This window comes from Rhineura floridana, chromosome 18 (assembly GCF_030035675.1).
Source record: "Rhineura floridana isolate rRhiFlo1 chromosome 18, rRhiFlo1.hap2, whole genome shotgun sequence".
NCBI lineage: Eukaryota > Metazoa > Chordata > Lepidosauria > Squamata > Rhineuridae > Rhineura > Rhineura floridana.
Window position 1 is genome coordinate 17,653,272 of NC_084497.1, and position 13,768 is coordinate 17,667,039.

General features: G+C 46.4%; 1 protein-coding gene across 8 annotated transcripts in view; it reads left to right on the top strand.

Annotated features, from left to right (window-relative positions):
• VPS13D (vacuolar protein sorting 13 homolog D) overlaps nt 1–13,768 on the top strand; it is a 191,541-nt gene that overhangs the window by 139,100 nt on the left and 38,673 nt on the right. For all 8 annotated transcript variants that reach the window (XM_061602192.1, XM_061602194.1, XM_061602191.1 and 5 more), the window contains 2 exons: nt 714–848; nt 2,016–2,183. In XM_061602192.1, the coding sequence (XP_061458176.1) occupies nt 714–848; nt 2,016–2,183 (303 nt within the window). The remainder of the gene's footprint in view (nt 1–713; nt 849–2,015; nt 2,184–13,768) is intronic.

Here is a 13,768-nt window from a genome sequence, read left to right on the forward strand (position 1 = left end):
TGCTGTTCTAAGTCAACAAATCTATTTTTAGTCTCCAGTGGGCAAGGAGCCTCAAGTTAACTAACAGAAAGCCACATGCAGGTTTCTTGGGCTGTTGGCATATGTTCTCAGCTCTGGTATGGGACAGGCAGTCCGAGCAAAAACATAGGGAGCATTAAACCACAGGGTCCTTGGAAAGCAACAGCAGGCGTGTTCTTTTTGCTCCCTGCCCAGATGAGTGCATGGCTTAAGTGGCTGTTGCCAGTCTGGTCCTCTCCAGAATCATGACCGAGGTGGCCCTGGGAACAGGAAGAGGTGAATGCCTCTTAAGGAGACTTGGCTTTCGTTGCACAGACCCAAATGAACAGGCTCAGGGAAAGGAAGCAAGATTTTCAAGATGTCCTTTCAGATACATATTTTTATTATTATTATTGACAAACGGAGCAGCAGAGAAAAGGGTAGTCTCCACCTGCGCTTCAGCCATGGAGTAGAAAGCAAACGTTTGTGCGTTCTTGCCGTCTCTCATTTTTCATAAGCTCCGCTTTGCTTGATGGGCTGGGGTGTAATAAGAAAATAAGGCAAAGAGGAGGGCATGCCGAGTCACTAAATGACTTGACACCAATATGTCTCTTGCAGTAGTCGATAATCGAAGCGGTCAAGTTTAGGTGAGAATCACCACAATCTAGAATTGGAAGGTGTTAAAATGGTAACCCGGTTCCTCTGTTTGTTTTTAGGCCCTGAAAAGCACCCTAGGCTTCCCACTGGTCAGGTTTGAAGATGCCGTGATTGACCTGGATCCCTTCACCAGAGTCCATCCTTATGAGACGAAAGAGTTTATCATTAACGATATTCTGAAGCACTTCCAAGAAGTGAGTGGCTTTTTTTTAATCTGAGGGCACATGGGGCACACAAAGGGGTGCTCTTTCTCTCTGTAGCACCCCCGCACTGCGCATGGAGACCTTCCTTTTTGCTTGGGTTCACCAAAGCCCTAGCCTGAGCACGCTTTAGGGCTAGCATTTGGGGGCAGGAATTTGATGGCAGCAGGGATCATGCAAATGCCCTAATGTGTTTGTGGCAGTGGCAGGAGGTAATCTGTTGGGGGAGGCCGGGGCCACAGTGAAAAATGTGGGGCCATCTCTTTCTTTCCCACACACTCTCTCTCAGCCCTTCCTCTTTTCCTGTCTCCTCCTCCCTGCTCAGCAGTCTGCAGGAGGAGTGGGGGGGATTGCCCTTGCCAGAGGTCTGAACTAATAGGTTGCCACAGGCTGCATGAAATGAAGCTGTAGCCCGCAGGTTGTTCATCTCAGTTTTGTAGTCAGTCAAAAAGTGGACGTGACCACCCCATCCCCCCGTCTTCCCTCACCCTTGCTGGGGGAGGAGGAGGAGGTCCTCCCTCACCCTCCCCTTGCTGGGTGGGGAGGAGGGCCGGAATCTCTTCTCGATCATCCCAGAGTGCAGGACACAGAATAATGAGGTCAAGTTACAGGAAGCCAGATTTCTTCTGAACGTCAGGAAAAACTTCCTAGCTGTTAGGGCCACACGACAATGGAACCAATTCCCTAGAGAGGTGGTGGGCTCTCCATCACTGGAGGCCTTCAAGAGGCAGCTGAACAGCCACCTCTTGTGGAAACTTTAATTTGGATCCCTGCATTGAGCGGGGGTTGGACTAGATGGCCTTACAGGCCCCTTCCAACTCTACGATTCTATGACTTACACCAGAGGTCTCAACTAATAGCTTGCTGAGGTGTCTGGGTTGCAGCCTGAGAATATAAAGCAGCATGTTAACTCACACATAATTCCCTCTTGTCATGAACTTTGGGATGTCTGCAACTCCTTTGTGGTGGCTGTTGTTTTAGGGCTCATGATAAGAGGCAGAAGTGACATTTTGGTCTTCCCCAGCTCTGTGATTCCGACATGAAAGAAACAAGGCAAAGGGTCTTATCCCCATTATTGTTGTTTTAAAAGAGCAGTCCATGCTGAGCCTGATGACTTTGCCATGAGGTCTGTTTTAATGACATCTCCGGTGCCTTTTCCAGGAGTTGCTTAGCCAAGCGGCAAGGATCCTGAGCTCTGTGGACTTCCTTGGCAACCCGATGGGTCTCCTGAATGATGTTTCGGAAGGTGTTACCGGGCTAATAAAATATGGAAATGTTGGTGGCCTTATAAGGAACGTCGCTCATGGGGTGTCAAACTCTGCTGCAAAGGTAAGGCTGTCAAGTTAAGGAGATCTACCTGTTCCATCTGCAGTTTTAGCAATCTCGGATTTTTCAGACTTTAACTCCCATCATCCCTGACCCTTTGCTATGGTAGCTGGGGCTGATGGGAGCTGGAATTCAGAAACATCTGGGGACAAGACTTCCTTAGGGGCGTGGGGCATGTACCAGTCGTGAGGCATGGAATTAAAACAATTAAGCAGCTGTAGTAGCAGAGTCTATAATGGCTGTATTCATTCGCTGACGTCCCTAAATGCTTGTGTGCACAGATGCGTCTTACGTTGTGAGGGGGGCAGCCTTACCTTCACAGGGGTGAAATTCCATGAATGGGGGACCACCATCAAGAAAGCCCTGTTCCACAACACTTCATAGTGAGCCATGCTCACCAAAGGGACCAGGAGATGAGCTTCCCCTGCACGTTGCCGGGCTCGACCTGGCAGATGTGGGGAGAGGTGCTCTGAGTCAATTGAGTCCTGTATCAGTGAGGGCTTTGCATGTTCAATTCAACCCTTTGAACTGAGCTTAATCGGGAATAGACAGCCAGCCTCAAGGATAGCCCCAAATAAAACACATTGCAGTAGTCCATTTGGGAGGTTATTAGAGCATGGGTCATTGTGGCCATGCAGGAAAGGCAGAAACCTTATTTTGAAGGTTTCATGCAGTTTTGTCATTTCACATATTTCTTCTATTAATTAGTGTTTGTGACTGCCCCATAAGCAGTAGCTCAACTCAGACATGACAGCAGACCATGGTTTAGGATGCCTGACTGTGGTTTAGCACGATGTCTTAATTGACAAACCACCGTTGTGCCTCTGGAGGGCGCAAGTGAATTTTATAAAACTGAGTGTTGAGCAGCTGAAAAACAGAAGCCGACGAGTGGCTCTCTAGATGTTGCTGAACTACAACTCTCGTCTTCCCCGGTGAGCCTGGGCAGTGGTCTGGGATGATGGGAGTCACAGCAGTAGAGTGGCATCTAGAGGGCTACAGGTTCTGCACCCCCGTTTTCAACTACGGTTTGCCTGTGGTATATTTGCAAGCCCAAAACACCATCTTTGTTGTGAACTGTGACTGGCACAAACCACGGTTTGGCGAGATGGCTGATTTAAGCCAATGGGAAAGCACTGTCTTTTAACCAATGAAATCATCAGCAAGTGTCCCGACAGTTGGTACAGAGCATCTTTCTCTTCTCCTTCTATTACATACTGACTCTACATTTGGTCATGACGGTTCTTGCCCTTTAAACTCTTCCTATAAAAAGAGATTTTGCTTCCAGGAATCTTTTCTCCCTGCGGAGCTTAGCACTTTTTCCAAAAGTGTCAAATAATATGTCTTCCGCATCTGCAAGGAGCCGATCTTTTAGTGTGGCAGCTTTGGAACTCCCTGCCTATTGTTTCAGATGCCTACTGAAAATGTTTTTGTTTCATTTCAGCAAGTCTACTTGGACGTGCAGGATTGTATCCAACCAAATTCTCCTCAGTCCACTGCTAGTCCTGCTCAGAGTAAACCCATTGAAGTTAATGAATATGACTCACTTAAGTCCATTAATTTCAATGGTCTGCTCTGAGTAGGACCTGGATGCAACCCATTGAAATTAATAGGCATACTCTGGGTAGGACTAATGTTAGAAACAGTCCATTGGATTGTACCTGACATTAGCCCTACTTAGAGATGACACATTGAACTTTCAATTAGTTTACTCTGAGTACAATACATAGTTAGTTACCTATAATTGTTTGCTGATTTTATTTGTGTGTCCATAGTGTATATTTTATTTATATTTGAGATTTTAAAATAGCTTTGTGAATTTTAGCTGTTTTATGTACATTTTTGCTGTGTATACCACTTAGAGCTCTTTAAGTGTCTTATAAATCTTTCTAAATAAGTAAAAATAAAACAAATCTCTTGGACAGAGCATCATAAACCTTTGTCTCTTCCACAGTTCCTAAAGCTTTCAGTGAGTTAAATCCCTTGCACCCCCCGAACAGAAGGCATTATGGAGTCGCCAGACTGGCAGAGCTCTGTGTGTGCAACATATTTATTTTAAACATTTATATACCACTCTACTTAATTTGATTTCAGAGCAGTTTGCAATAAAACAACAAATATCACAAAATGAAGCTCAAATAAAATCAGTCAGTTTGATATAATGGTGCATCCCTGATACATGCTCTGTTTTTCAGGCTCTGTAAAAGTTATCACCATCATCATTGCAAATTTAACAAAGGGAGAAAAAATAGTAAAATAATGAAGAAAAAATATGAAGACCCACAATAATAAACCCACCATCAGCTCACATTGCGGATATAATAACCATAAATATAGAAACATACAAGCCCTCCAGTTGTCCTAATAGGTAATCATGAGAAATTTATGTCTATATGAAATATCTTCAGATGTAGCCAAGGTGGTGAGGTCCTCAGACCATTATATATGATAGATGCTGGGTGTTCTATACTTGAGGCTTGGAAGGATAGTCTTTTCGCAACTGTTGAGGGTTCTATAAAGATTCCTAACATCGTGTTCTCCTGTTTTTACCACCTCGGAAAACGAGTTGACATTATTTGGGGGGGGGGTTTACACTAAAGTGTGGTATTTTCCTAATCAGTGAATCCAGTTCCGAATCCCATCTTGTTCGTGTCCATTTTGGATTATTCATTCCAACTTACATTGTTGTGTACTTTGCATCTCACAAAGGACTCTTCGAAAGCTATGCTTGGTGTTGAGAAGAAATAATCCAGTCTCGTCACAAGGGAGCCTAGCCAGACCAGTAAAAAACCTTGGCCATTGGCTCTCCTCTGCCTCTGCCTGCAGGGAGAGTATGATTAATTAGGGTGTCTGCTCTGACTGCAACCCTTCCACCTGCCTCAGAAGAGCCAGACATTTTCACATCCATGTCTTCATTAAATCAGTTCTGGATTGTTGGTAACAAAGGCAGCCAAAATCTGTTCTCCGCAGCTGTCAAGGGAAGCTTGTACGTGTCTTAGGCAGACCCCCACCCTTCAGTTACCTAGCTCCTTAAAAAAAGAAGAAGGAAAGAAATAGAATACAAATAATGGTGGCCATTCTGTGTCCATGCTGTTCTTAACAAGACTGAACTTTAATGACCTCTTTAAAAGAAAAAGCCCTGCAAGAATTGCATACATGCACACACTCACACACACATGCCTTATTTATGAGCTGTGTCTAGTTTTGGCATTGTATAGGTTTTCTGTTTAATCACTGTTGATTATTCCAGTAATGGGTTTTCCATGTATCTTTGAGCATGCAGTGGGTGAATGACTTCTTTCAAGTGGAGAGGTTCTGTGTATTTAAGTTGGCACAGAAACCCAGGTTAATGAAAGTTCACTTCAGACCGTTCTCTGCAGCATGATCCCTTGGAGACTGGCTGTTTTTTTGTGTATTAAAGAGGACTTTGATCCTAAATATAGGGACCGGAGGGAATTTCCATTCCATCTGCGATGGCGGCTAAAGAAAGGAAAGCAAGCCACCAACCCTGTTTTAACTATTTGCACCAGAAGTTCCCCCTCTGCTTTCCTTTTGCTTTTTTAATTTTTTTTTAAATTTCTCCCATAGGGTTGCAAATACCAAATCCTAAAATTATTCCTCCTTCAGAGACTTCTAGGTTAGAGATGACAGTTGGTGGCTGAATTTCATAAACAGCAGGATAAATTCCTTTTAGCGATTCAGTTCTGTCTGCTATTTTGGAGCCTTGTTTTCATTGCAACTTCTGCCAGTGTAAGAAGGTGGGGGTGGTTTTTGTGGAAGAAGTATTTCTGTGGCAGACAGTTAAGGGCTGGTGGCTTTTTTGTTGGAAACTTCTTCCAAGAAGTGGAGATGAAGCAGGCATTTGCTCGCTAAGAGTTCTGTGGTTGCAGTCTTTTCTATACATGATAGAAAAGCAGTCATGATCCGTCTCTAAATATATATGGGGGGGGGGCAGAGTGCCAAAAAGTCCTTTCCCAAAATGGGCTTGATAACGGAGAGAAGACACTGTAAGGTGATATGATGGCATAAGCATAAAAACCAAAGAGTCTTGCTGCTGAATCAGGCCAGTGGCCCATGTGGGCCAGCACTCTGTTCTTTACAACTGCTGACCAGATGCCCTTAATAAGAAGTCCGCAAGCGGGACCTGAGTGCAAGAGCCCTCTCCCCTCCTGTGGTATCCAGCAACCTGGCATTCAAAAGCACACTGTCTCCGACTGCGGAGGCACAGCATAGCCATTGTGGCCACTGATAGCCTTATCCTCCATGAAGTTGTCTAATCTTCTAAAGCCATCCAAGTTGGTAGCCCTCATTGCCTCCTGTGGGAGTGAATTCCATAGTTTTCACTTTCTAACAGGAAGCTTGGGGGGTTGGGTGCTGAGACTGTGGTAGGGCAAATGTCTCCAGAGGTAAAGAGAGTCTTGTGGGGTTGTGGTAATGGAGCAGTGACAGCTATTCAAGCATAAAAGAGGGGTGGGAGTATTGATCTCCAGGCTTCTTTACAAACCGTACAAATCTTAAACTAATCTTGGTGTATTTGGTGTGAGCGCCTGCATACATGTGAAAAGCACTTGTCGGGGCTAGAGGTGCTGTAGAGAAGACCTTTCTTAAAACTTTTAGATGTCAGTCCCACTGTGTTAGATATAGCAGTTGTGTATATTTTCCTTGGGGAAAATTGAGGACTTTATTCATTACGCATTGAAACGTAGCCAGTACCGATGGTGTGTGATTTTTGAGGTTTCTTTTTGTCGAAGAATTGTTCAACTACTGTATATGAGCCCTACTAAGCAAGATTGCACAAGCACTCAAGATCTCTCTCAAAACGTAACAGGGGTGTTTCCTTGCGTATGTGCTGTTTGTAAGACTGTCAAGCACTTTGCAGGATCAGAAGGAGTCTTATGGTCCAGCTGCTCCTCGAAATGTAGCCTTGCCACTCTTATTAAAAGGGGATTCTTTTGGGGCATAAAGAAAGTATCTTTGGTACCTGTCTGACAATCTAATACTTCAAGAAACTAAAGTGAGAGGAGTAAAATCAAAGTTCACTTGCTGCAATGGGGCGATTAAAGGTTCTAAAGACTATAAATATAAGCAGCAGAGAATCCTCTCAATGAGAGCTCAGCTTTCATGTTAAAATTTGATGTTTTCTTTGGGAGTTTCAATTTCTGCTGAACCAGCTGCAGCTGTCGTTCTCTTCTCCCCCCCCCAAAAAAAAACCCCTCCCTTTGGGCATAATCCTCTTGGTTCAGTTAGAAAGGAGTTAAAGAGGAACACAAAGGCAGAACAGGAAGACAGCATGTTCATCTGAAGTATAACTATGTTTAAAACGTGGCAGAGCTAATGTGCCGTGCCTTCAGCACTGGAAGTGGTAAAACCAACAGCTTTGCAGAATATACTCTCTGGGAATTTCAGGGAGCTCAGTGGATTCTGAAAAAGAGGGGGTTTGGGAGAGGCTCAGTTAGGCTGTAGTCAGACCCGTGTTCATACCCCTACTTGCTCCTGAAGCTCACTGAACGAAATTGGGACCGGGTTGTTTTGATGACAGAACGGGCCTGGGGGGAGGCCTGGTGTGTACACTGCCTTTAATTACACATTGATGGCGTAGCAATATGTATGCGGCATCTTAAAGAGTAGACACTTTATTACAGAGTAAGTTTTTGTGGGACGAGCAGCTAATCAATCATATCCAGGGAACTCCACTCTCGTCCACAGAAAGCTTATCCCATAATAGAGTTGTTGGTTTCAGGGCAGGGGGAGGCAGTATGGTGCTGCCCAGATGAATGTTGGACTACACCTCCCATCTGCCCCAACCAGCATAACCATTGATCAGAGATGATGGGAATTATAGTCCCAACATCTGGAGGGCGCCACCTTGGCTATCCCTGCTTTCAGGTGCCACAGGTCTGTTCTCAATGTGCCTGGCACTTCCTGGAGGGCAAGAGGACAGTCTTGAGTACTGTGCAAAACAATTTTCACCAACCTGGTCCCCCCCAAAAAATAGAATCATAGAATAGTAGAGTTAGAAGGGGCCTGTAAGGCCATCAAGTCCAACCCCCTGCTCATTGCAGGGAATCCAACTTTAAAGGTGTTTTGGACTACTGTTGGCCATGCTGGCTGGGGCTGATGGGAGCTGTAGTCCAAAACGCCTGGAAGGGGACTAGGTTGGCAAAGGCTGTTGTGTAGTAGGGTATGGAGACAAAATGGTTGGGCCAGAGTTTGGCATTCTTGGAGGAGGGATTAGAGAGGGGGGGAGGGGGAGAGAGGGAGAGAGAGAAATGGCCTAAGCAGCAGCAAGGGAGAAATAATGGAGTCTCAGGGAGCAGGAGGGCTGAGGAGGGCAAAAGTAGAATACCAAAAGCAATCGGCAGGCATGTGTCAAGGGTGAGCAGAGAGGGATTTGGCGAGCAAGTTCTTGGAGGGCATTTAAGGTAAGGAAGGAGTCGATGCTGGACCTCGGAGTGGACAGGAAGTCATTCTATGGATTTTCTTGGGGGGGGGGAGGGCCCACTTGATCTCTGTATAGACTTTCAGTTTAGAAGCTGTTTTGCAAGCCCTGTCTTGGGTTTAGTACCATGAGAGGGTATTCAACAAAAGTTTTCTTTATCTTTTTTAACTTGTGGCTGCAGTTAGGGCTGAACAGCAGGTGCCGTTCTCTTTCAAACTGAATTCGGCTTTGCTTAACTGAGGCTAATTATGTATGGGTGTATTGCTGGAAGGTGGTGCTTCTCACATAACGCACATTGTGCATTTGGGGGAAATCAGCCCACCCCTTTCTCCTCCTCCTGTGCAAATCTGCATGAATGATGACTTTGAACCCTGGCAAGAGAACAGTTTGATCTGGATGCTCTGTCCCTTGTAATAAGTAAGCATTCAGCAGCAGACGGGCAAGGCTTTTGGCAGCCTGCTTTCTCCCCCCCCACACACAATATGCTGAGCAAAAAATAGCATATAGGGCAGCTTTTGACTTCTAAATGATTTGCTTGCAGTTCAGTTTGTTAAAACAGGACAAGTGAAGTAGATTCATGTTCCTCGCCTGTCTCTTAAAGCGATTGCCAAGTACCTCTTTGTACGGGTTAAAATGAGCCCTTTACCTACAGACCAACAGTTCAAGTCCTGCACAAATTAACTAAGGCTGCAATCCAAAACATGTCTGCTCAGAAGCAAGCTCCACTAGGTTCAGTGGGACTTACTCCCAGGTAAGTGTGTACTGGGTTGCAGCCTTAGGCAACAACGTTCCCTGTGTTACAGAAGAGGGGTTTTTAGCCACAGTGAGCAGACAACAGAGGAGAATGAAGCTCCGGGCCCCCAGATCAGGCGAAAGGATACTCTCCTTTCCCTTACCCTCAAATAACACTCCCATACAAATGAAGAAGGTGGCTGTACTCCTGGTCCATTCTGGGTTCTGCAGGGCCTTCTTTTGTGGATGGGCAGGGAGTTCTGGCTCCAGGCAGATGCTCGACAACTCGCATCATCTCGAGGGAAAACATATCTCATACAAAGGGAGTAGACGGCACAGCTCCTAAATGCTGAAAGAAGCATTATGTACACAAACATGGAGTCCAGGTTCACACAGTCTGGAAAATCAGGAGGTCATGCTTTCCTTTGAAGAGTCGTTAGGAGGCCCCTGTTCCCTTCAGAGAACGACAATCCCCAGAGTTCCCTGGGAAGAGGGATTGATTGTTAAACCACTCTGGGAACAGGGATCTCCCACCAACCCTCAGCACTCCTCACATGACTGTTTAAAGTGGCATGATCCTGCTTTCAGTGTATGGCAAGGATGTGGCCTAACCTATGTAGGGCTTTAATGGGGATGGGTAGCCTGTATCCTTTCAAATGTTGGGCTGCCATTCCCATCACCCCCCAGCCAGCATGCTCAATGGTCAGAGGAAAGTGGAGACTGCACTCCAGCAACATCTGGAGGGCCAGATCCCTACTTTTAAAGGTTAATGCCAATACTTTGAAATTGAGCTTGGAAGCTTACTGGGAGGCAACAGTGGTTTCAGTCCAGGCAACACACGGTCTTTTCACCCATGTTAGTTTGAAAATTGTGGGTAGGTGGCTCTCTTCAGTGGCAGCCCTGCATGGAGCGCCTTGAGAGTTGCAGCCTCTAGGACCTTTTGAGGACAGAAGGGCGTTCCTTTGTCCAAGGAGCATGCAGGTAACGTATGTGGCCCAAACAAGCATTTGTATGTTAGCAGCTGATGAAGGCGGAAACCGAAACTTTTTGGTAATACAATAAAACCCTCTGTTTTGTCAATCACAATTACATGCATATATTTTTAGGTGATTAACGGAGTCCTTATAGGGATCCAGAGCAAGCTTGGGTGAAGTTCTGTTTGTTGCTTTCAAAACTGTCTATCTATCTAATCTCTAACTCAAACATGAATGAAGGGCTGTCGCTCAGTGGCGGAGCGCCAGCTTTGCATGCAGCAGGTCCCAGGTTCAACCCCTGGCATCTCTAGGGTAGGGTTGGGAGCGTCCCGTGTCTGAAACTCCAGAGAGCTGCTGCCGTTGACTGTAGACTGAGCTGGATGGACCAACGGGTCTGACTCCGCATAAGGTGGCTTCCTAGCTTTCTGTTTCTTAAGAGAGAGGCTTTAGCTCAGTGGTGGCCCTCTGCTTTGCACGCTGAAGGTCCTGGGTTCAATCCCCGGGTAGGGCTGGGAGAGACTCCGCCCGCGTCTGACACCCTGGAGAGCTGCTGCCAGTCAATGTAGACAGTGCTCAGCTAGACGGACCTCTGGTCTGACTTGGCGTAAGGTAGATCCTGACGTTCGTATGATGTACCCGTTCCCCTTGCAGTAGCCTCATCTTGCCCTGCTTTCATTGTGTGCGAACCGAGTGTAGAAAACACACAAACGCAGTGCTCAGTCCAGGCTAGTTTGCATATAGCCACTTCTTTATTGTCTCAAAAGGCCCTGACTCGAGGAAACCCCCACTGCAGCCTGCCTAGGTGCAGCAGCAGCTTATGGAGAAGGCTGGTGGTCTTGGTTCAGTCTGGGCCTGGAAGGACTGGGGATGGTCTGCATGGGGGGCAGGGCGGGCAGAGAGGAGTTCATGAAACGGCTGAGCTTGCCAGGCAACCCCACCAGTTTCCCACGGGGAGTAGATGCGCCACTTTCTTTTTTCAGTTTGCAGGTGGAAAGTCCTGTTGCCTCCTTCCCCAGTTGAGAGATGATCTTGGGGGGGGGGGTGCGAGAAGAAACCAGGAACATGTTTCCCCTCCTTGCACTCTGAGAAACGGGATCAAAGGAGACAAAGAGCTTCCCTCCCCTTTGCGGAAACCAGATTTCCTTGTTTGAATCCTGTGTTAACAGAATAAAGGCATGCTGGATTCCCCCCCCCCCGCCCCCGCCACCCCAGAGGCAGGAGGAAGTTTCTAAGCTGTCCGCCAACCTGTTCTAATCCGGACAAGACGGTGTTTTAGAAGCAGGTCTGAATGTGTTTCTTTGCAGCCTCCACCAAACTCTTTAGCGAGGATCGCTGGCGGTTAGAGTAGGTGGGAGTTTATGCCTCTTTCCCAGCAAAATCATCTGTTTTTAAAAAAGTGCATTAACGGTGTAATAAAGTGTAGCTTGCCCTCTCGCTGAACCCGCCGGTGACTCTCCGGCTGGGGTCATTCCGAGTTCATCCCGTGGACTTTTGACTGCCTTCTGTATATGCAGCCCCTGCAGGGATCACTCATTCAGGCCTGTGACACAAAACTATTCCCTGTAGGCGCCTGCAGAGCAGAGTCGCGGGGGGTCCCGGGGCCGGTTTAAGAAGTCCCTTCCTGCATCAGGCATCTGTAGAGGTGGGAAAGATGTGGGCCCGCCCCAGCGGGTGCTCGCTGCTAACTGGACATATAGGCAACTCAGCGGAGGGGTTTGTGGATTACCCAGCCACGTGCCGTTGTCGGAGTGAGGCTGAGTTAACGGGAGATGCGAGCCAATTTAAGGGCCTTTTGCTTAGTTTATGTGACACAAATTGGGGGGTGGAGAGCCTGCTGCCAGGCTTGACAGGAAGAACAGCTACCGGTACCTTTCTGTTGGCCCGGTAGTGCCTCCTGATTTTAAGTCTTTAAAAGAACTTGCTGTTATATCTAGCATACAGCCTGTCAAGGCGTTCCTGGCCGATGAGGATAAATGCACCACCAACTCCCTACCAGTCTGAGGATTCAGAGTATCTCATATGTCTGGCTTTATTCCATTTTGAGGTGCACGTTCCTGGCTGCCATGGCCTGCCCACCGTCTGCCAGCCTGCTTCAAGTAGTATATATAGAGTGGGAGGTGTCATGAAGCAGACTCCAATCCTTGGTTTTTGAAGGAGGGGAAGGCAAAAGCGCCAGGCTTTTCTTTTCTGGAAATGAAGGTGGCTTCCATTACATGTGCGCCAAGGGCCTGCTTAAGCATTTTACGGTATCTTGTTGAAGTGCTTTTGCTGTTGCAGTCCACGGCGTCTGCTTCCAGAAGTGTCCCGGTTTTAATCATCTGTAGTAATGGTGCCTTGCGCATGATGTGTACCAAATCCTTGCCTTTGATGTGCGTTAAGAAGAGTATTGTGACAAATATGATACCCCTCTCAGTGAGAGAATGAGCACAAACCATATCTTTATAGACCGTGATCTGTCTTGAGTGTGTGCCTAGATTTCCATTTCCTTGTTATTTCACACCTGTTTTTTTCTTCTTCCCAGAATCAGGTTTTTCAGCCCGTGCATTTGAAACCACATGGGGAGCATTTAAAGTTTTCTAAGGGAATATCTACTCCTGCTTCTGTCTCTTTTATCCAATGTCATAACCTTTTAATCTGTAAATGGGCCTGCAGTTCAGAAAAAGATGAAGGCCTAAAGCTGTAATTGGCCAGTGTCTGGCCACAAGCAGTGGGATGCTGTATTGCCCTTATCCTAAATCTTAAACATGCTGTTTTATATTTTAAACATATTTTAAATGTGAAACATCCAGGGCCATTTCCAGAAAATAGTTATGGGAACCTACTCTTTGACACCATAGGAGTTGTCCTGTGGTGTCCCTCAGGGTTCCATCTTGTCTATTTCAAGCTGCTTGGAGCCGTTACCAGGAGATTTGTAGTGAAGTGTCACCAATATTATACAAACCTCCGCGTTTGTATTTGCAAATCAGGAGAAGTTGAGGACATTGTCCATTATCTATTGAGATGTCCCCTCTATAAAGAACCGAGGTTGAAATTTCTTCTCCTTATTATCCATTCCATGTCAAACAGCCCCCCCCCCCGGAACAAATATGTATCCTCCTAGTTGGCAGTGATGCCTTTCTAACGCAACAAGTGGCCAACTTTGCTTTGGCCGCAGGGAAAATTAGAGCCAAATATGCAAAACAATTAGTGGCGGCACAGGAGTTGTCCTAACTTCCGATGCTTTTTAATCTTTTTATCCTGGGTTGGAAGGTGACCTTATTAACTGCCCTATGTCACGCCCCGTCACACTTTTTAATGTTTATATATGTTCCTAGAATCTGTACTTGTATTTGCACTTTATTGCGGCGGCCTATGGCTTTGAGCAATTAAATTAAAGTTTCAAGTTTCAGAGTTGGAAGGGGCCTATAAGGCAATCAAGTCCAACCCCCTGCTCAATGCAGGAATCC